Source organism: Podarcis raffonei, chromosome 2 (assembly GCF_027172205.1).
Source record: "Podarcis raffonei isolate rPodRaf1 chromosome 2, rPodRaf1.pri, whole genome shotgun sequence".
NCBI lineage: Eukaryota > Metazoa > Chordata > Lepidosauria > Squamata > Lacertidae > Podarcis > Podarcis raffonei.
Window position 1 is genome coordinate 14,509,343 of NC_070603.1, and position 23,270 is coordinate 14,532,612.

Consider the following 23,270-nt stretch of genomic DNA (forward strand, 5'->3'; position numbering starts at 1 on the left):
CTGGACCTCAGTGTCTGGGCTGAACGATGGGGGTGGAGACGCTCCTTCAGGTATACTGGGCCGAGGTCATTTAAGCAACATGTTCACTATACCACCTGGGCTGGGTTAAGGACTAAAGTATAGTATATTGCTGGGGAAAATAGTAACAGCAGTGACATTGGACAACGGTCACTGGGACAACTGCCCCACCTGCCCAACAGATGGGCAGATCTTGGTTGAAGGAAAGGCATTAGAGAAAGCAAGTTCCTTCCAACCTAATGCCTAGCTGTGTTTTAATTCCACAATTGCAGCCACATGAATCCTTCTGTAGGGGGACAACAAAACTTTTCACAGTTAAGAGCACAGAAGAAAGCCATGATACTAGTAAAAACCTAAAGCAATCCAGACTCTGTGACTCACCATGAGATGTCCTCAAACCAGCAGTGCTGTTGTCACCCATCTCAGCTGGAGATGGTTCAAGCTGCTTTCCGGTGGCGCCTTTCTACAGAAAGAAAGCAAAACTGATGACTAAGCAGCACTAAGCTGAGGTTGTCATGAGAAGCCCAGCCTAGTGATGCTGCAATACTTTGTCTCCCCCTAGAGGTGTTGGGTGGTACAGTATAGCAGTGGTGTCTCCCTCTGGTGGTGGACACAAAACATGACATTATCTGGAGCAGAAGGTTTCTCCAGTAAACGTGTGTGGTTGCGTGGCAAGTTTCCTCCCCCAATGAAATGAAGACTCAGACACATTGTGTTAAGGTTAATGGGCGCAAAAGGCCACAACTTTATTGATTACGGAATTGAAGGTATTGGCCTTATGCATTGGCTCCTATCGACTACCCGGCATGGTGACCGGGAAGGGTTGAACACAAACCGCGGGAGTCCTGTTGAAGTACGCCAACTAGGATCCCACGGGTGTCACCGCTCGGGGGCGTGCCGGCGGCCCTACCTCTCCAGGCTTCGGACAAGGCCACGCCCCCCCTGGGAGTCCTCTACCGGACTACCACTCAGCTGCTGGGCGAGGGGGGAAAAGAGGGCGGTCCCTGGGCGTGCCTGGCCTTAAGTAGCCCAGGCTGCGCCTCCCCTCACCCGCCGATTGGCGGGCTGGGTTGCAGGCACGCCCAGGGATTCCCCAGCTCTCGCGGGGGCAAGGGAAGCCCCCGCGAATGTGGGAGGGCCCTGCCCGCAACACCCTCTCCTCTGCAGGCTCGGAAAGGGCTTTGTTGTTTTAAAACAACCACTGCCACAGAGATTTAGCACACCTGGCGCCAACAGGCCAAATGGTGACGTTGCTAATTATCAGTGACCTTGCTAATTATCATCCAAAGAGCAGAAGTGAAGCTCACAGGTTTAGCATGGGTGGTTCAGTCCAAAACACAGGCCACACCATAAACCACACACTTAAAACACACAGTATTAGCTGTTTCTTCCTCCTCTTTTTTTGGTTCGGTCATGGGAGAAGATTCTGACTGGCTAGACGTAGCTTAGACTGCATGGCATTGTTATAAGAATTCTAAGGTCCCAAATATAAAATAAATATTCATAAAAGTACAAGGCAAACACATACATAACTATATAAACCACGTGTCTAAAATTGTACAGGAGAGCAATCCAGAAGCCAATTTGACTCTCCCAAATTGACCTCAAATATTCCTCTGCAGTAAGCGAGGCAAATGGCGAAAGCCTTCCCATTGTCTTTTCGCTTACAAATCCTATATTAAGGGCATATTTGTTTATGAATAGGGTGAGCCTGTGATCTGGATTCAGGAACTAAAGTATTAACCATCACAAAAGAATAGCCAGGCTGCCCAGGTAAAGCAATCAGTGACCATTAACAGATATCCTGGCAGACAGGATTTCTGCTGTAGACTGCCTCCTTCTGTGATGTATGTAGGATGGGGGGTGGTCTTGGGCTATAGGGGGACATGGGTGGCGCTGTGGGTTAAACCACAGAGCCTAGGACTTGTCGATCAGAAGGTCGGGGGTTCGAATCCCCGCAACGGGGTGAGCTCCTGTTGCTTGGTCCCAGCTCCTGCCAACCTAGCAGTTTGAAAGCATGTCAAAGTGCAAGTAGATAAATAGGTACCGCTCCGGCGGGAAGGTAAACGGTGTTTCCGTGCGCTGCTCTGGTTTGCCAGAAGCGGCTTAGTCATGCTGGCCACATGACCCGGAAGCTGTCTGTGGACAAATGCCAGCTCCCTCGGCCTATAGAGCGAGATGAGCGTGCAACCCCAGTGTCATCCGCGACTGGACCTTAAAGTCAGGGGTAGCTTTACCTTTACCTTGGACTACAGGGTGGGCAATTTCAAAAGTTTATATAAGGGCGTGCGCACGATTGTTCTGGGTTCCTCCTCCCCTCCTGCGTGTGGTGAGGGTTACTAGCCAATTTGCTTCTCAATATTCTTGTAGTAACCTTGTGGCAGGGTTACTAGCCAATTTGCTTCTCAATATTCTCCGGTTGGCCTCTGTTATTTTCTCCTAGCAATAGGGAACCCACTTAAAGACTCTATACGGGCTCCTGGATGCCTCATAAGGGAAAGGAGTCATATTTTCTTATAACAGCATAAAGGGATCCTTTCACAGGCCCACATGGAAATAGGATTTTTGCCTGGGACATTAAGGAAGATGATGGGGAGAACTAAGTCGACTGGCAGGGGCAGGATCACTTGAAATCTCCTGGCCAGCCCATCAGGTTGCCCAGGCCACTGGCAGGCCACTCCATCTCTTTACCTTTTTGACTTGAATCCTCTTGAGCGTTCCCATGAGATTCTCAATGAGGAACAGTAGGTAAATACCGCCCAGAACGCAGAGGCCCTTCAGGACTGCGTCTTCCGCCAAGGTCATTGGTTCTTGTTTCGGTGACAGAAGTCCATGGGGCCTGGCCTGTGCCTGAATGAAAACAATTCTTTTGAGCGGAGAAAGGGAGAATTCAGAAAATAAACAGTCAAGTACAGGCAATGTATGAAAACCCTCAAGGCCTTCCGAGAAAGGACCACTCCCTCCAACCACTAACAAATTCTGTTTGCAGACATCCAATTTGTCCTCGTCTCCTGGGTTTGGGCTGACAGGGAAATGCATGAGATGAAGAACAAGGGAGTGCTGGAAATAAGAAGGCAAGAAGAGCCTTGCTGGATCAAACCAAAGGCCCATCTAATCCCGCATCCTGTTCTCACGGTGGCCTCCCAGATGCCCGAGGAATATTACAGCGCATGACAGTTGTATTGGGACGCTTTGACTAAACTGGCAGCGTATTCCTGTAAGGGAATGACAGACTTCTTCTTTGGCAATCACTCGTAGCCAAGTAAGATTGTCTTCCAGTCCGAAAGTGACTGTGGAGGCCAATTCTGGATCCACATGTCCTTCCACAGTGGGGATATTGGTTTCCAGGTGTAAGTTCACTGGCATTGGGAAACAGAAACGCAAGATGCTCCCCTTTGGCATTGTCCGAGCACCCCATGTTTCATCATGATATGGAGAAGGTTGGGGTACATCTCTCCCACCTCGTCTTCCTCCACAGGAGACCCCAAAGAGAAATCATACCACAAAGATTTGGGGGAGAGGGTTGGTGAAGTGTACACACGTTCCCACAAGGTAAGACACAGTGATAACAGCAAGAACCTTTATTGAACTACATAACCAGGAAATGGGCAAAGCATCTGCTTATATACATTTCTGAAAGCCTGGGCCACTCCTACTCGCAACATGATTGGCTGTCTAAACTTCCAAGCTGCGAATCACGACACAGAGTTCAAGGGCCAATGGCAGTGGCCCAAATCCTGAAATATTCTGTGATTGGACACCATGTATCGAATCAGAACACAGGAGCTCAGAATCCTTAATCCAGACTCAAGCTCAGGCAAACACAGACCACTGAATACATAACAGTTGGTACATACGTGCGGCCAGAGATGCAGCAGTGCATCCCCACACAGCGTCCCCACAGCCAAGGCCACCAGGAAAGCGAGAAGGAAATGGAAGAGCTCGCGGTTGAAGAGAGGAACGAGAACAATGGCCAGAGCAGATGGCAAGCTAGTCAGGGTGATAGCCAGACATCCCCAGCCCAGACCTGTGGAGAACAAAGAGGATGAGCAAGATTGGACGAGGAACAAGAAAACTAAAATCAACAACCTGCTGGATCATACTGTGGGGGCCGAAATCGTGTCCTCATTTGCCCCACCTCTCCACATGTTCCAAAGGACTTTCATGCCACCTTTTCCTGGAACCTGACAACTAATTATCTGCCGCCTAAAACAATTAAGGGCCCCAGTTCTCTGAGCACTATTGGCAATGTCAGCAGCCTAGAAATTCGGTATATAGAAGGGTAGCCAGCCTAGTGTCTTTAAAATGTCAATGGACAAGAGCTCCCATCAGCCCCCAGCCAACATGACCAATGTTCAGGGATGACTGATAGTCCAAAAACATCTGAAAGGCGCCATGGTGATTACTTTCAGGTTGTAGGAATGGGCGTGGGGGATAGGAAACACAGAAAATCTAGTTACTTGGAAGGTGAGAATCTAATTTCCTAGTGTTTAAGAAACACTGAATAAGAGGCCCCCCCAAACTGGAGCTCAAACATTAACTTGAAACACCCCGAGAGCCAATGCACTTGAATTTGTACTCAGTATCCACTCTGCACCCAGTTAGTCTGACGTTGCTTCCAGACTCTTGCTATTATCAGCTGGGATTCAATCACATACTGCCAAATTGAGGTCACACAGTGACAGTGGATTGGAAGGTCTTGCACATGAAACCTGCTTCCTCAGAAGGTCAGAGTTGTTGTTGTTTTACGATAACGACAGTAATGGGAAAATCAACTGGGAAGTGCAGGATCGCACTTGCTTTGACACGACGTCATCTTTGCAAACCTATCGGGATGAATGCTCAGTAACAGGTCATCCTGAAGGGCCCTTGATGAAGATTCTGAGCTGTTCTTGAGAGGACAGCATAGTACACACATTTTGTGGGGAGGGGTATTTTGGAATATATATATAGTGTGTGTGTGTGTGTGTGTGTGTGTGTGTGTGTGTGTGTGTGTGTTGGATCAGACCCAAGATGTGGGTTTGCAAACCGAGAACTCCTCGGAAAGCCAATGGAAATGGAAGAAGAAGAAGAAGAGTTTGGATTTGATATCCCACTTTATCACTACCCTAAGGAGTCTCAAAGCAGCTAACATTCTCCTTTCCACTCCAAACACTCTGTGAAGTGAGTGGGACTGAGAGACTTCAGAGAAGTGTGACTAGCCCAAGGTCACCCAGCAGCTGCACGTGGAGGAGCGGGGATGCGAACCCGGTTCCCCAGATTACGAGTCTATTGCTCTTAACCACTACACCACACTGGCTCTCACACTGGGAGACAAAAATGGGAGAGATGGTAACTGAAGGGCAGGTAGGGGTGAGGGTCAAAGGACTGTAGTCAGCAGGGGAATAATGAATGAAAATTAAGGGCGCAAAACCAGTACTGTGGCTGAGGCAGAAGGGTAAGGCTGGGGCTGGGATTCAAGGCTCCTCCTGGGTCAGGGTACGAGGAAGACAGTTTGTGTTACTCACCACTCCAGAGAGAACTTCCTGCCATGCCGAAAGCTACCTCATCATAGTGCTGGATGCAAACGCGGCTGTCAATCTGGTAGAGCAAAGCAGGACACAGCAGTGTGAACTGCTCTGGCGTGATCTTGGAGACAGAGTTCAGCCCAAAATTGACTAGCAGCTGTGATACGTTGAGACACTAAAGACAAAGAAGAGAAACGAGTTTATTGCAAGAATGATTAATTGTATGGGACTGGAGTACTGGACCCCCAACCAATGTTTAATTGACCGCCAGCACGGTTCTCGGTCATTAATTTGATTAAAGTTTTCATTTGCAGCATTGGATCAAGTGGGACTTAAGAAATCTCAGCTTGGGTGGGGATGTCACCAGTTTTGGAAAGGGAATGAGTTGAAAAGTGACAGCATGAAGAATTGGGGGAAGGGGGCAATAGACAACAGCAAGACCCATTGTTCTCTTATTAGCCTGGGAGATCTGGGTTGAAAATGCAAAACAAGAACAAATACTCACCTGTATTGCACAACATGCCTAAAAATGCAGAGGTACAGTATCACATTCAGACATTTATAATTATAAATACCGTATTTATCGCTCTATAGGACGCACTGGACCATAGGAGGGGGAGAACAGGGGGGGAAAATTCTCCCCCTCTCTGCTCAGCGCCCCTTCAGCGAAGCGGGAGGAGAAATGGAGCCCCTTCCATTTCTCCTCCCGCTTCACTGAAGGGGTGCTGCGCAGAGAGGGAAAACTGTGCAGCGCCTCTCCAGCGAAGCGAAGCCTGGAGAGCAAGAGGGGTCGGTGCGCACCGATCCCTCTCGCTCTCCTGGCTTCAGGCTGCTATCCGCAAGCCTTCGGAGTGCAGCGGGAACTCCTGCTGCGCTCCAAAGGCTTGCGGATAGCTGCCTGAAGCCCCCAGAGCGCAGCCTTCGAAGCCTCCGCAGAGCAGCGGGGTGAAGGCACCCTGCTGCCCTGCGGAGGCTTTGCGCAGCCATCCCCAAGCTAGAACACTGAGATGGAGTGCTCCGCAGCGCTCGGTCTCGCTGTTCTGGCTTTGGGCTTAGCCGCGCAGCCTGCATTCGCTCTATAGGACACACAGACATTTGCCCTTAACTTTTGGAGGGGAAAAAGTGCATCCTATAGAGCGAAAAATACGGTATATAATTATTTCTACAACTGCTTCCAGGAAATGTGCTATGTGTGGGGCAACAATGGCCTAGTACAGATCTAGGTTCACGTTTGATCTCTCCCTTCTGCCATCTTTGCTACTGATTTATACCAAACCCACACTTTCCCCCTTGGTGCGATCCATCTTGCTTGTTGCAATCAAACTGTTGCCACAAGTCACCAAAGATTCTGCCTTTGTTCCTCATCGTCCCTCGGGTGGGACAGGGTGCTACTTGAGGGTCTTTTAGACACCAGCTTAAAACGTGACTCCTTGTGCAAAGTGTTTGGTCCAGGAGTGAATTTGCTCACCAGAGACAACAAACACGGTTTTATGTATTGTTTTACATTCTGTTTTGCAGAACATTATTGCATGTCGTTAGCTGCCCTGGGATCTCTGGATTAAGAATGGGATATAAGCAGCTTAAGGAAAACAAATAAACAAAATGCCCAAGATGACTGCATGGTCACGTGATTGCTTCAGCAGATGCTCTTCCTACAATGTTGTTCATATCTACTGCCATCATCAAAAGGCTGAAGAAGGCTGGTTTGAACAAGGAATGGCTATGGCACACTAAACCTGAGCTGGGTATACAAGAAAGCCAGAAGGCTGTCAATTAACTAGTCCTCTCCCCACCTTCCACTAAACTTAGGGATGAGAGTTAATAGTAATGGAGCTATTTTGTGAAGTCGTTCAGGACCACAGGCCACGACTATTTCCTACAACTTTAGGATTAAAGAGGACAGGGTTTCTGGGCACCTCCTATTGGCACAGAAATCAACCACTCCTCTTCCTGTCCTCCAATACAGTGGTACCTCTGGTTACGAACTTAATTTGTTCCAGAGGTCCATTCTTAACCCGAAACTGTTCTTAACCTGAGGTACCACTTTAGCTAATGGGGCTTCCCACTGCAACAGGTGCACAATTTCCATTCTTACCCTGAGGTAAAGTTCTTAACCTGAGGTACTACTTCCGGGTTAGCGGAGTCTGTAACCCGAAGTGTTTGTAACCTGAGGTACCACTGTATATCCAATGTGCTCCCTACAGTAAGGGAATTCGGGGAATGAAACCCCAGGTCACCCCACACTTACATCTTCATGCAGGTGATTGTAGACAGAGTGATCCAAGGCAATAACTCTCTCTAGAAGATTTAGGCCAGAGTGGCCCTGGGAAGGTTTGGAAAGGTCTTCTTTGGCACCCCCAAGCTGCTCTGGGGTTTGCCAAAAGGTAGGCTTGGTGACAGGTCTGACGTCACGGAGTGCAGGATGAACAGGTGTTTGAGTGGCATGGCCCGACTGAGGGATTCCAGGCCTGCAGAAAATGCTAAAATTATCATCAGAGAAGAATAACATTTATGCTTTAGGTTACAACTGCGATTCAATTAGACCAACGAAATTCCACTGACTTCAAAGTGCTGCAATTTAGGAAGAATGCCTTGTTAACAACCAGTTTTAAAGTCTAATCTCTACAACTTTTCCTCTTTCGAACGTTATCTACCTCCTTCAGATTTAATGAGCAATTCTGACTATTTTTACCGACAATGCTAAAATATTTTGAGATTTCATTAAGCATGGCCAATTGAGCCGAATTAATATTTTGCAATAGCTAAGCCAGCCAGCAAGATCACAGCATCCTGGCAAAACAAGCCTGTGAAATCTGTTTGAACAGCATGCATGCTGCCTTTGCCAAGTGAAAAACAACGGGATCAGATCTTCCGGCAAGATTTTACCTTTGTTGCAAGCAAATGAGATAAGCAAGACAAGTATTGCAAGATGTTTACTGCCCAGAAAGATCTTACCTTGAATCTCCTCTGCAGTGGCGATGGAAGCACGTACCACTGACTTGGGCCGGGCAACTGTACTTAACAGAGAGTGCTATGCTCAGTAATTAAGAAATAAGCTTTTCCGCCAGGTGGGCGTGGGGAACCTGTGGTGCTTGGGAGTCCTAGTCTAGTGACCTCAGGAGGAACACAGGTTCCCCGCTAGAAAGCCAAAGAAAATATTTCCAAGGTTGTTAAGTTGTGGGTGAACATATCAGACGACACAGCGATTCTCCAAACAGCTCTTGTTTATTCACAGGCCAGAACAGAACTGAACTGAAGGGTTCAGCCAGCCTGCTTATATAGAGCTCCAGTACAATGCAACTGTAACAACTTTCTGTAACTATCCAATCACTGAACGTCTCCCTTATTTGCATATGTGGACCTGAACTATCTACAGTATCCCCCTGCTGGCCCAGGGTGAGAACTTCAGTACATAACAAAGGTCAAAGCAGATTACCTGGTGGGGGTGGCGCTTTCTGCTTGGGTCTTGCCGAGGTGTTCCAGCGCTGAGTGCGAATGCAAGTGCTTGTTGTCTTGGACTTCCAGAATGTCCAGATGGGAGACATGGCCGTGGCCTAGTTCCTCATGTTCAATCTCCACCACCTGCACCTTCCCAAGCCCCAGGCTCAGCAGCAGGCGAGTGAGGCCTTCGAAGGACAAGGTGCCATTCTCGCCATACTGCCCAAAGAGCTGCTGCAGGTAGTAGCCCTGCTCTTGGGCGGCATCTTCAGGCAGGGCCCACGCAGCTCCATCCAAGAGCAAGTCGGGAGGATCGGCCAGCACCAAGCTACAGATGCCCTGCAGGCAGAGCACGACCACCCATGCTCTGGCCAGACGGAGCCTCAGGGTTCTCTGGTCCATCAACAGGGAGCTGCAATGCAAAGGACACTGCGCTGAGCCAGGGAGCACGGGGGAGACATTCCCTCACAGTGCTGCAGTTCTGAGAGAGACAGCCAGGCCTCTTGTCACCGAAGAGGTGCAGGCCCAGGCCCTCTCCAAGTGTCTTTATTTCCCAGGGACAGTCCCAGATTTGCAGAAGGGTATAGTAAAGGTATGGACCATAAAGAAGGCTGGTCGCCGAAGAATTGATGCTTTTGAATTCTGGTGCTGGAGGAGACTCTTGAGAGTCCCATGGACTGCAAGAAGATCAAACCTATCCATTCTTAAGGAAATCAGCCCCGAGTGCTCACTGGAAGGACAGATCGTGAAGCTGAGGCTCCAATACTTTGGCCACCTCATGAAAAGAGAAGACTCCCTGGAAAAGACCCTAATGTTGGGAAAGATGGAGGGCACAAGGAGAAGGGGACGACAGAAGACGAGATGGTTGGACAGTGTTCTCGAAGCTACCAGCATGAGTTTGACCAAGCTGCGGGAGGCAGTGGAAGACAGGAGTGCCTGGCGTGCTCTGGTCCATGGGGTCACGAAGAGTTGGACCCGACTAGACAACAACAACAACATAGTAAAAGTAAAGGGTAAAGGGACCCCTGACCATTAGGTCCAGTCGTGGCCGACTCTGGGGTTGCGGCGCTCATCTTGCTTTATTGGCCGAGGGAGCCGGCGTACAGCTTCCGGGTCATGTGGCCAGCATGACTAAGCCGCTTCTGGAGAACCAGAGCAGCACACAGAAACGCCGTTTACCTTCCCGCCAAGTGGTACCTATTTATCTACTTGCACTTTGACGTGCTTTCAAACTGCTAGGTTGGCAGGAGCAGGGACCGAGCAATGGGAGCTCACCCCATCGTGGGGATTCGAACCTCCGACCTTCTGATCGGCAAGTCCTAGGCTCTGTGGTTTAACCCACAGCGCCACCTGCGTCCCTAAGGGTATATGACGTCCCTATTTTCATCGGAGAAATGTTGGCAGGTATGGAGTTATGTGACCCCCTGAGCCAAGGAGATGTTATAAGAAAAAGCTGTTCCTTTCCCCTTATGGGGTATCCAAGAGCCCCTATAGAGGCCTTAAGTGGGTTACTTATCGGTAGGAAAAAATAACAGAGGCCAACCAGAGAATACTGAGAAGCAAGGCTGCTCGGTAGCCTGATCTTTATTGCAATAAAAAAGTACTGTTGCCATAGGGTACCCACTCCCCACACACAGGAGAGAGGAGAACCCTGAACAATGGTGCGCAAGCCCTTATACTTTCTCAAATTGCCCACCCTGTAGCCCAAGACCACCCCCCTATCCTACATACATCACAGAAGGAGGCGGTCTACAGCAGAAATCCTGTCTGCCAGGATATCTGTTAATGGTCACTGATTGCTTTATCTGGGCATCCTGGCCATTCTTTTGTGATGGTTAATACTTTAGTTCCTGAATCCAGGTCACAGGCTCACGCTATTCATACACAAATACGCCCTTTAAGACAGGATTTGTAAGCAAAAAGACAATGGGAAGGCTTCCCCCATTTTCCTCCCTTACTGCAGAGGAATATTTGAGGTCAATTTGGGAGAGTCAAAATGGCTTCAGGATTGTTCTCCTGTACTATTTCAAACATGTGATTTATATACTTATGTATGTGTTTGACTTGTACATTTATGAGCATTTAATTTATATTTGAGGCCTTAGATTTCAAGTTCGGCATCAGAGATAAGTAACTATACAATCTTCAGAAGACATATGAAGGCAGCCCTATATAAGGAAGGTTTTTAAAAAATGTTTAATATTTATTATTGTTTTTATATATGTTGCCCAGAGTGGCTGGAGTAACCCAGTCACATGGGTGGAGTATAAATAGTAAAAAAAAATTATGATGGAATAGAATGTCCTTATTTTCATTAGAGAAAAGTTGGAGGGTATGGAACAATTGCCTTAGCATAGGCATAGGCAAACTCCAGCCCCCCCGAGGTTTCGGACTACAATTCCCATCATCCCTGAGCACTGGTCCTGTTATCTAGGGATGATGGGAGTTGTAGTCCCAAACATATGGAGGGCCAGAGTTTGCCTATAGCTTGGGTTTAAGACACTTCAGGTTGCGGTTTTTCAGGTTACGGACTGCTGAAACCTGGAAGTACCGAAACGGGTTACTTCCAGGTTTTGGCGGCCGCGCATGTGGAGAAGTGCTAAATTGCGCTTTGCGCATGCACAGAAGCGCCAAATCACATCCTGTGTGCACGCAGACGAGCAGCTGCGGGTTGTGAACGCTGTGGGTTGCGAATGTGCATCCTGCACGGATCACATCTGCAACCCGAGCGTCCACTGTACCTGCTAGCACCACACTGAATCCCTCTTGTAATGTTCAATTTTGTTCCTGTGGGAATGTTCCAGGATGCAACATCTGAAAACACCCACTAGGTTTTTTCTGCAATTGTCAGCCCTAGTTTGTTCCTGTGGGGTCTGTAAAGGCTTGGTGCGTCGATTAGCAAATACCCACAAGACTGTTCCATCTGTAACTAGAGAATGAAAGCTGTTCCTAGCTGCTGGAATCCTGTGTTTCCACGCTGTTACAACCCTCAGCCCTAATTCTTGTGTTAATTTTAAAAATTAAGCCTCATTAGAACTTTTATCCAGCTGTTCTTACGTGGAGAGTCTTTCTTCTGACGGTTTCCCGCACATGCTGAGATTCAGTACTTACCAGAGGAAGAACTCGATTTCTGCAGTGAGCTAAAGGACATGTGCCAATCTGAGACAAAACAATGTGCCTACCCCGAAACTTTTGCAGACACAAACAGAACTGATGGCAGTGTGGCATGGCATCTAATGGCCGCAATACCATTACGAGCACAAACCATCATGAACGGACAATTATTTTTATTTATTAATTACCAGGATTGTTCTGATAGGCGGCAGGTTGACCATATCCAAACATCATCCTTCCTTACAATGAGAAGCACTTAAGAGATGCACAAGGCTGTTAAAAGCAGGGAACATCCCCTAAGCTTGACTCTGTTTCTCTGTGTGTCCTAACTGTGCCTGAAGGAGGTAGGAGTTTTATCTGCCTCCTCTCAAGCTGTGAGGTCAATCATCACTCTTCCCATAACAATCTGTTGTGATGCTCACTGGGGTATGTGTACACTAGAGCCAAAAATAGATTAGCTTGGCAAAATTCTCTCCTGCAAATTCTGATAACAAATATTCTCTGGGTGTGTAAATATTTGACAGTCAGCATCGCCATTTGACTTCCGGAGGTTTTGCTGCAGTAAAAAAAAAGGTAAAGGACCTCTGGACGGTTAAGTCCAGTCACAGGAGACTATGGGGTGCAGCACTCATCTTGCTATTCAGGCTGAGGGAGCCGGCATTTGTCCAAAGGCAGCTTTCTGGGTCATGGGGCCAGCATGACTAAACGGCTTCTGCCGCAACGGGACACCGTGACAGAAACCAGAGCACACGGAAATGCTATTTACCTTCCCGCTGCAGTGGTACCTATTTATCTACTTGCACTGGCGTGCTTTTGAACTGCTAGGTCGGCAGGAGCAACAGGAGCAACAGGAGCTCACTCCGTCGCGGGGATTTGAACCGCCAGCCTTCTGATCGGCAAGCCCAAGAGGCTCAGACCACAGTGCCACCCACATCGCCTTTGCTGCAGTAGCAGCCAATGACACCTGAGTATCTAACACGATGTCTTGGCCAGTATTTGCAGCATGACAAAAGGTCCACAACACCATTAAGTAGATGTGTTAAGTCATTAATTCCTTTAATCACTCAGCAAATGTATCCCTCAAATAGGTGAAAAGCTTTTACAAATACAGTGGTACCTCTGGTTACGTACTTAATTCGTTCCGGAGGTCCTTTCTTAACCTGAAACTGTTCTTAACCTGAAGCACCGCTTTAGCTAATGCTTCATTCTGAAGAAAAGTTCTTCACCTGAGGTAATATTTCTGGGTTAGCGGAGTCTGTAACCTGAAGAGTATGTAACCTGAAGCGCATATAACCCGAGGTACCACTGTAACAGCAAAACCATCGAATTTTGCCATCGAATTTTGCAATTTTGGATGACATTAAAAACTTAAAATCCATTTAGTTCCACTTTTATCCAGTATTCCATTCTACTGATATTGTTTTGAATGCAATGGCTCATCAGCCCTCTTAACAGGAAAAGTTTCTGTCACTTTTAACCGGATGGCTTTCTCTATCTTTCTTGGATCCTTTACTCCCATTGCAACTGGAAAAGCCGCCGTTATTTCCATTTTGCGAACGAGAGCCAAGGAGCAGGGAGGCAGGGAGAGGCTTACTAAATCTCTGTGCACGAGGTGCTTGAAACGACATTGAAACCAGTCACACAGGCAAGCTGTTCTATTGCATCTCAAGTGGGGAGTTAGCAGGAAACGTAGGAGAATGAGAACATGTAACATTGCCTTTCGAGTTTCCAGTCACCACATCATATATAGTACCTCAGTAAGCCTCACAGCATTCCTTGTCACCACCAACATAGCGGATTAGAGGCTGAGAGGCAGGAACCTGCTTTAGGCTACCAATGAAAAGTTCGTGGCAGAGAGACACGATTTTAACCAGAAACTTCCTACTTATGTAGAGCAGCTTAAGTCATTTGCAGAGCACATGCTGTACAGGCAAAAGGAACGGTGCCAGGGAAAGACTCGTGCAGAAATCTGGAGAGACACTCACTGAAGGCAATAGTGCACTAAGTAGTCTGTTCCCTGCTTGGCATGGGGTTGGACTCGATGGCCCTTGTGGTCTCTTCCAACTCTATGATTCTATATGGGGTTTTTCCTTTTTCTTTTAATGACTCAGCATCCAATGTAGCACTAACCTTGTTAGCCTTTGCAATAGTTCCAGTCCAGAGATTTCACAAATCCCCTGGGAAGTTGCTGTGGAGCTAGGCAAGCAAGTATCAAAGCAATAACTTTAAATATATGTATATATATATATGTACCTGCTCCCGTCACCGAGCTCCTTCCTGTCCAGAACACACTCTCAAAGCACCTTCCAGCCCTCAAATCTTCTGAGTTCCTGGGCAATGCAGCTTTAGGGCTGGTGTTATCCGCTTATTATTCCAAGTCGGGGCCGGTTTTCCACAGCCACACCGAGCACTAATTGAGAACAGCACAGCTTCTAGCCCAAACAACCATCTCTGCAGCATTGAGGCTTTTAAAGAGGCGCTGTTTTGATCTCCTCAAGCTGTTGATCAGCCTCAGTGGTGGGAAGGCATGTTGCATTCGGTGGGCGGGGCCTCCACAGGCCCCTCCTCTTATCAAACAGCATGTGGAGATTGGGGCATGACAGGATTTTTAGACTGTTCCCGGAAATGTGGGTTGAGGGAGTGGGCTTGTGGGAGCAGACAGCTTGTTCCCACATCACTGCCCAAGTCGGGGGAAGGAGTTGCGTAATAGAAATGTGACTGTGCATATGCACACATAAACACAAAATACTCTGGGGTAAAGGCCCATTCAGAGGCATGCCAAATCACGTGATGATAACCATGTGCCTTGCATGCATTCCCTGGCTATAATCCTGGCTACAACCCTGTGAGGTAGGTCAGGATAGTTATCTCCCATATGGGAAACTGGGGCCTAGAGGCTACCCAGTTAGCCCATGGTAGAAGAACAACACACCATGGATTTAAAACACACAACTTTCCCCCAAAGAATATTGGGAACTGCCCCCTCACATAGCTACAGTTTGCAGCACCCTTAAACTACACTTCCTGGGATTAAGGGGGGGAGCCGTGTGCTTCAAATATGTGGCATGTGCACTGCTACACTAAAAAGTAAAGGGACCCCTGATCTTAAGGTCCAGTCGAGGCCGACTCTAGGGTTGCGGCGCTCATCTTGCTTTATTGGCCAAGGGAGCCGGCGTACAGCTTCCGGGTCATGTGGCCAGCAGGACTAAGCCGCTTCTGGCGAACCAGAGCAGCGCATGGAAACGCCATTTACCTTCCCGCCAGAGCGGTACCTATTTATCTACTTGCACTTTGACGTGCTTTTGAACTGCTAGGTTGGCAGGAGCAGGGACCGAGCAATGGGAGCTCACCCCGTCGCGGGGATTCAAACCGCTGACCTTCTGATCGGCAAGCCCTAGGCTCTGTGGTTTAACCCACAGCGCCACCCGCTACACTACACTACCCCAAACCAGCTCTTTCCATCTAATACAGTATATATTGTTGTTGTTGTTGTTGTTGTTGTTGTTGTTGTTGTTTAGTCGTTTAGTCGTGTCCGACTCTTCGTGACCCCATGGACCAGAGAACGCCAGGCACCTCTGTCCTCCACTGCCTCCCGCAGTTTGGTCAAACTCATGCTGGTAACCTCGAAAACACTATCCAACCATCTCGTCCTCTGTCGCCCTGATCTTTCCCAACATCAGGGTCTTCTCCAGGGAGTCTTCTCTTCTCATGAGGTGGCCAAAGTACTGGAGCCTCAGCTTCACAATCTGTCCTTCCAGTGAGCACTCAGGGCTGATTTCCTTCAGAATGGAGAGGTTTGATCTTCTTGCAGTCCATGGGACTCTCAAGAGTCTCCTCCAGCACCATAATTCAGCATATATTAGCACCAGCCAATTTGAAGAATCCTAGAATAGCAGATTTGAAAGGTACCCTACTAGTTGCCTAGTCTAATCCATCCTGTTCAGAGAAACTACAGCATCCCTGACCATAGGCCACTCACCCTCTGCTTAAATACCACCAAGCAAAGGACAGTCTACCACCTCCTGAGGCAATCTGTCTCATTGTTAAATAGCTTTCAGCATGAGGGTGTTTCTCCTAAGGCTTAGCCGAAATCTGTGTCTGCCGCAATTCCCAGCCACTGTTTCCTGTCCTGCCCCTCAAAACAACTCAGCAAGTCTGCACTTTCTTCTGAATAGAAAAAAGCCCCTTTTTCATATAATTGTTGAATTCTGATGGGAGGGTGTTCCCCAGAGTGGGCGCCTCTGCTGAGAAGGCCCTCTGCCTGGTTCCCTGTAACTTCGGGCTGCCATATTTCAAAAGGTGAAAATTTAAGTTTTTGAGCTATTTTTAAGAAACAAAACTAGGCTTCCAACATGTGTTTTCATGCGTCCAGATTTTCCCAGACACTTCAACGATTTCTGCCTGAACACTGCTTCCGACTGCCATAATTCCGTTGTGCCTGGGAAATTTCTGACGTATACCAACCTTGCTGTAACAACTTTTTGCAGTGAGGGAACCTCCGGAAAGCCCTCAGAACCGCACCTCTGGTGAACATGTCATACCATTTTGAGGGTCTGCCTGCCTCTTCCTGCTCTTTGAGATGCAGCACCCATTTTGTTTCATGCCACACTCCCTGTGACAGAAGTTTTGTGACCAGTGGCTATGGCACTTCCTCAAAATTCCTTGTGTGCCCTCTGGTTGGCTACTGTAAGCCTTAAAAGCATAGTAAGAGCCCTGAGAGATTAGACCAAGGGCTCGCCTGGTTCAGCTTTCTATTCCCACATGACCAGTCAGATGCCTATAGGAAGCACATGAGCATGTAAGGAGCACATGAGCACAATGGCCCTCTCCTACACACAACCCCTAGCAGGGCTACACTGCCTCTCATACGGACAGCAACATGTAGCCATAATGACTGCAGCCTTATTTTCCACGAATCTGCATCCATTCCTTGCTTGTGCAGAGCCGGCCCACCCATGAGGCAAGATGAAGCGCCCACCTCAGGCGGCAGAAGAGGAAGAGACGGCACTCTGCCCATCCACCGAACTGCTTCCACCACCCAGAGGGAGGTGTTCTGGCCACCTCCGGGTGGAGAAGCTGAGCAAGAGGCAAAATTTGAGGAGTGCCTTGGCTGCTGCCAAATTCGGCAAGAGCCAGGGCATGGCACAGTAGGGGTCAGGAAGCAACCATCTCTGTTTCACCCTAGGTGGCGAAACAGGACAGGTTGCCCCTGCCTGAGAACACCTGATTTCCCAATTTGCAAACAGAATGCTGGACTAGATTAATCTCTGTTTTGATGCTCCCCGTCTGTTTCTTATGCCCTCCAGGGTGTTTTGTGTGGAATCAGGCGGATTCCCTACTCTTCAAGAGAAAGATAACAACTGTTAGAGAGGGGCAGGAGTACAACTTGTTCTTGATAGACAGTTTTGCAAGCCAGGTTGTTTTATTTGGGGGAAGTTAATAGTTGACCCAGCCGGGCAGAAACTCAGAAATGGCCAGCTCCTTTCCTTGCCAAGCAGGATGTATTAAAGGTCAATTTCTGGATACAGCAGAATGTGAACACATAGTACCAAGAGAAAAGAGAGGTTCTGGGGAACCGGGGAACCAGTGAGTCCATTTCCCAGAGCTGTTGCAGATTAGTTTGGCAATATGTAGCCCCACTCTCAGATTATTTGCACACATTCAACAATGCGATTAAAGGATCACCTAGCTAACTGGAAATCTCTTTGTGCCCATGCTGAGGGAAATTATTTTACACAATGTCTGAAACAAAATGCCCAGTCTTGTTAACAGAAAAGCCAAGAGTAAATAAGGTGTCAGGAAGATGTGGGGGTTTCCCAAATAAGAGCTTTGCAGCTAGAACTGAATATTGCAGGACTAGTGCTATAATGAGGGACACGGGTGGCGCTGTGGGTTAAACCACAGAGCCTAGGACTTGCCGATCAGGTTGGCAGTTCGAATCCCCGCGACGGAGTGAGCTCCCGTTGCTCAGTCCCTGCTCCTGCCAACCTAGCAGTTCAAAAGCACCTCAAAGTGCAAGTAGATAAATAGGTACCGCTCCGGCGGGAAGGTAAACGGCATTTCTGTGCGCTGCTCTGGTTCGCCAGAAGCGGCTTAGTCATGCTGGCCACATGACCCGGAAGCTGTATGGCGGCTCCCTTGGCCAATAAAGTGAGATGAGCGCCGCAACCCCAGAGTCATCCGCGACTGGACCTAATAGTCAGCGGTCCTTTACCTTTAGTGCTATAATGAGGCACGTTGCATGCATGTAATACATTTAAATCACATGACTTCCTCCAAAGAATCCTGGGAACTGGAGGGGGTCATACCATATATGCCACCATCTCCTTCAAGGCAACGGGCATTACCTCATCCTTCGACACTGCATTCTGACAACACAGTCAATACCCTCTGGCTAGATTGTAGGAGTTAGGACGGGCAAGGTCTAAATGGCATGTGGTTGGCCCTACCATTGCAAGCATCTTGCCTCCATCCTCTCAAATGTGGAAACTGATCTCATAAAACCAGACCAGGCAGTGAACTGGACAGCTCCTCTGAATTTGGATCAAATATGGCAGAGATGCCCAACAGGTCGATCGCAACCTACTGGTAGATCCCCAGGAGGTTTTGGTAGAACGTGGTCGATTGCTGGGTCCCTTTTCCTTAGCGTTGCTAAAATCAATTCCAGCCCTGCCCCCTTGCCCCGGGTGCACAATCTGCAGAACGGAAGACGGAGTTTACTGAGTGAGGCTGTTTGTTTCCCCAGCAATTTGTTGGTGAGTGGTTGTTCCTCATCTACCCCCAAAACTCTTAAAATCGGGGCTTTCTTCCTCCCTTATAAAAGCTCAATAACTTTGACCTGAACCCCCCCAAAAAACGGGGGTTTTCTTGCCCAGAAAAGGTCAACAACTTTGACCTGAACCCCCCAAAAACAGGGGTAGATCACTGCCAGTTTTTAATTCTGTAAGTAGATCCCAGTCTCTTGGGAGTTGGCCACCCCTGAAATATGGCATCCGACTTAGTGGAGAGTTGAAGGACATTATCCTCAAAGAGCCTTGCACACTTATCGCTGCAGCTGTTCAAGCACTCCAGCTTCCCATTGACTGAGGCCAAAGACTGCAGATCCTTAACAATTTTGGGTTGTTACTTTGCTGCCTTCACCACCATGTGGGAGGCACAAATATCTGATCTTTGCGATGAGTTTCCCACCATTCACGCTCTAACCATCTCCAATGTCTGAAGATCTTTGGAAAACTGGGGGGTATTGCAGGGTATGCAACTTCAGAGAAATCAGGAGCAACTGTGCCACTCGCCCTTCTAATCTCACCATTTCACAGTGAGGCCAGGGCTTCTTTTGCAGTTCCGCTCACCAGAAAATGAACCCCTCCAAGGAGACAAAGCCACCACCAGTACTCAGAACATCACCAGAAAATGGCCTGGCTGTGGCAATTGTCCCAGGGTTCTCCAAAATAACCCCTGAGATGGCCTCCATACAAGATTTCAGCATGGAAAGTATTAACCACCAGCATTTGGGTTAGGGGAGAGCGATGCCACACCAGAAAAAACAAGTCCATGTTGAGAATTTTGTCTGACTATCCCTGCAATGTGGAGACTAAGAGATGGACAATGAAGATGGACCTGAAGTTCTCTCTGCCCTTTCTCTGTTTGATGTTGGGGCTGTAATCATCAGTCTCAGTTACAGTAGTACCTCAGGTTACATACGCTTCAGGTTACAGTCTCCGCTAACCCAGAAATAGTGCTTCAGGTTAAGAACTTTGCGCAATAAATGTTGGAAATGCAAGGAAAAAGAGGGAACATTTTATCATATGCGGTGGGAATGTAGAAAGGTGAAAAACTTCTGGGAGATGATATATAATCAGATGAAAAAAATGTTGAAATATACATTTATTAAGAAACAAGAAGCATTTTTACTTGGCATTGTAGGAGATGATATAAACAGAAAGGATTGTAAGTTGTTTTTATATGCAATGACGGCAGCAAGAATATTATTGGCACAAAAATGGAAGCAAGAAGAATTACCGACAAAAGAAGAATGGAGGATGAAATTGATGGACTATGCAGAATTGGATAAACTAACCAGAAGAATTCGAAACCTGCAGGGCCAGAGATTCACAGAAGACTGGTGTAAATTTACGGACTATTTGAAAAGTAATTGTGATGACCAGATTATGTTTGTAGGTTTGCAAGAAGTTTTCTGAGGTAAATTATTTGAATTATTGCAAAAATGGTTAAAGAGGTGGATTGTGAGTTAAGATAATTAAAGGCAATAGGAATTTAAGAAATGCAGAAGAAATGATAAAAATGGTGGCTCATCAGAGGTGCTGATGGAAGTCCAAAAAGATTGTATAAGATGTGAAGTTCTGTGGAATGTATAATAATTGGTATGTTGAAATCAATAAAAATTATATATATATATATATATATATATGAACTTTGCTTCAGGATGAGAACAGAAATCGTGTTCCTGTGGCGCAGTGGTGGAAGGAGGGCCCATTAGCTAAAGTGGAGCTTCAGCTTAAGAACAGTTTCATGTTAAGAACAGACCTCCGTAATGAATTAAGTACTTACCCTGAGGTACCACTGTATTACTTACGTAATTTCATAAAATTTATATGCCTCTTGATTCTTGTCGTTGTTTAGTCGTCTTAGTCGTGTTCGACTCTCCGTGACGTCATGAACCAGAGCATGCCTTGGAAACTCTCACATTCATCTCAAAGCTGCTCCTTTTTTTATGTCCACGGAGTTTTCTCGGCAAAATACTGGAGTGGCTTGCCAGTTCCTTCTCCAGGTGGAAGCCAACATTGAGTTGGGAGGGGGGGTCACATTACAGTTATACCTTGGGTCTCAAACGCCTTGGCTCCCGAACAAATCAGCTCCCAAAAGGTCGAAACCCAGAAGTGAAGGTTCCTGTTTTCGAACGTTCTTTTGGAAGCCGAATGTCTGACGGCGCTTCCAGAGCTTCCTGCAGCCAATCAGAAGCCGCGCTTTGGTTTCTGAACGTTTTGGAAGTCGAACGGACTTCCAGAACGGATTCCGTTTGACTTCCAAGATACGACTGTATTACGAAAGAACAGTATTTTCCCTTAGTCACCCTCCCCACAGCCTTATGTTTTGCGTGACAAATTCAAGCACAGACCAGAACTTTAGGTTTGTGCAGTTAATGTGGATTAAAGGGCTGTGTTGCCCGGGTGCAACAAATCCACTTCCAAATAGAAATGAACTTTAATTTTATTTTTTTGCAGTTAAGAAAGTGACTGGGAAACACATTGAAAAGTGTGGAACCAGGGGTGCCAACTTGAATAAAAATATGGGGGAGGGCAGGTAAGCCCCATCCAACATAATCAAACACATGACGTGTCACACACACAAACACCATTTGAATGGCAATGCCCATCCACTTTGGGGGGACTCTGGCCCCCTCAAATATTTTAGAGGGTGCTGAAGGGACCTTGGCCCCTAGGAATTGCCTCCTATGTGTGGAACAAACAAATGGAAGAGGCATAAATGACCCACAAGCAAATCAGGGTAACTGCTCATTTTCATACAACCACCTAGCAAACATATCAGAACGGAAGCTCAGTTAAGACCAGATACAAGGCCTCTCCATTGAGTATTCATCCTGACTTGCATGGCAGATTACATAATTAAATCTGGTCTTTATTTGTTCCGATTTGTTTACAGGATAGTTACACGACAATGAGCATACGGCTCATGCAGGCCTCATACGTATCACTTGGACCCACCAAGCCGTAACAGCAATTGGGAAGCTTTTCAAAAAATTTTATTGAGCAGATGGCTGTTTGGCGAATACCAGCTGATCCATGTATGATTGTGAGTCACTTGGAAAACATTGCTGAAGCTTTTGATACAGAACTGTTGACAAACTTACTTCACCGCTGCAAAAAATTAATGCGTTAGATTATAGGAGAAGAGCTCCTTTCCCCCTCATTGCATGATTTTGTAGGATTTGTAGGAAAATAACGAAGTAAGGGGCAAACAACATGTGAATGCAACAAACTCCATTGAATTTGTATAAAGTGGTGGCGGGGAGCAACACAGCAAATGGGATTGTTGAAACCTTCCCCTGCTCACCCTTTCTGCAGAATGCCCACTCTACCTGCCACATCAAATCACCAAGCTATATATGTTGTTGTTTAGCCGTTTAGTCATGTCCGACTCTTCCTGACCCCATGGACCAGAGCACGCCAGGCACTCCTGTCTTCCACTGCCTCCCGCAGTTTGGTCAAACTCATGCTGGTAGCTTCGAGAACACTATCCAACCATCTCATCCTCTGTCGTCCCCTTCTCCTTGTGACCTCCATCTTTCCCAACATCAGGGTCTTTTCCAGGGAGTCTTCTCTTCTCATGAGGTGGCCAAAGTATTGGAGCCTCAGCTTCAGGATCTGTCCTTCCAGTGAGCACTCAGGGCTGATTTCCTTCAGAATGGATGCGTTTGATCTTCTTGCAGTCCATGGGACTGTCAAGAGTCTCCTCCAGCACCATAATTCAAAAGCGTCAATTCTTCGGCGATCAGCCTTCTTTATGGTCCAGCTCTCACTTCCATACATCACTACTGGGAAAACCATAGCTTTAACTATACGGACCTTGTTGGCAAGGTGATGTCTCTGCTTTTTAAGATGTTGTCTAGGTTTGTCATTGCCTCACATTCATATATATTTCCTCTAAGGAGCTCAAGGCAGCATACATGGAGGTGCCCTCCAAATTTGATCCTCACAACAGCCCTGTGAGGTAGGTCACACAGAGAGTTGGTAACTGGACTCAAGGTCAGTGGCGTAGCGTGGGGGTGCAGGGGGGCCCGTCCGCACCGGGCGCAACATCTTGGGGGGGCGCGCTCGCACTCGCAGCTCTCTGCCCCTACCTGGCTCACTCACTCTCTCTCACTGCAGTGCTGGTTGTGCGAATCCGATCCGAGCCGCCGGGTCACTGCCCACTGTGGAGGGAGTGGGTGCCAGGCGTGTGGTGCGGTGCGGAGAGAGAGAGGGACTATCTTGCCTTGCCCCAGGTGCTGACAACCCATGCTACGCCACTGCTCAAGGTCACCAAAAACCAAGCAACAACCTGCATTATAAGACATGCATCATGTTAACACCCGTCTTTATGGCCTAGTTTACACATACAAGTTTGCACACACCTGAATGGGCCACCACAGCTCAAACCCAACACTTTCCCAAC

The 23,270-nt window shown here is 47.6% G+C and overlaps 1 protein-coding gene across 2 annotated transcripts in view; it reads right to left on the bottom strand.

Annotated features, from left to right (window-relative positions):
• The window catches only part of SLC39A5 (solute carrier family 39 member 5), a 31,428-nt gene that overhangs the window by 5,921 nt on the left and 2,237 nt on the right, over positions 1-23,270 (bottom strand). The window contains exons 1-7 of one of the 2 annotated variants that reach the window (XM_053374813.1): positions 14,331-14,605; positions 8,962-9,375; positions 7,774-7,993; positions 5,526-5,700; positions 3,876-4,045; positions 2,710-2,868; positions 400-481 (exon numbers count right to left, since the gene is read on the bottom strand). In XM_053374813.1, coding sequence (XP_053230788.1) covers positions 400-481; positions 2,710-2,868; positions 3,876-4,045; positions 5,526-5,700; positions 7,774-7,993; positions 8,962-9,365 — 1,210 coding nt within the window. In that variant the 5' untranslated portion in view covers positions 9,366-9,375; positions 14,331-14,605. Of the gene's footprint in view, positions 1-399; positions 482-2,709; positions 2,869-3,875; positions 4,046-5,525; positions 5,701-7,773; positions 7,994-8,961; positions 9,376-14,330; positions 14,606-23,270 lie in introns of those variants that run through there. The other variant, XM_053374823.1, reaches the window with a different exon arrangement.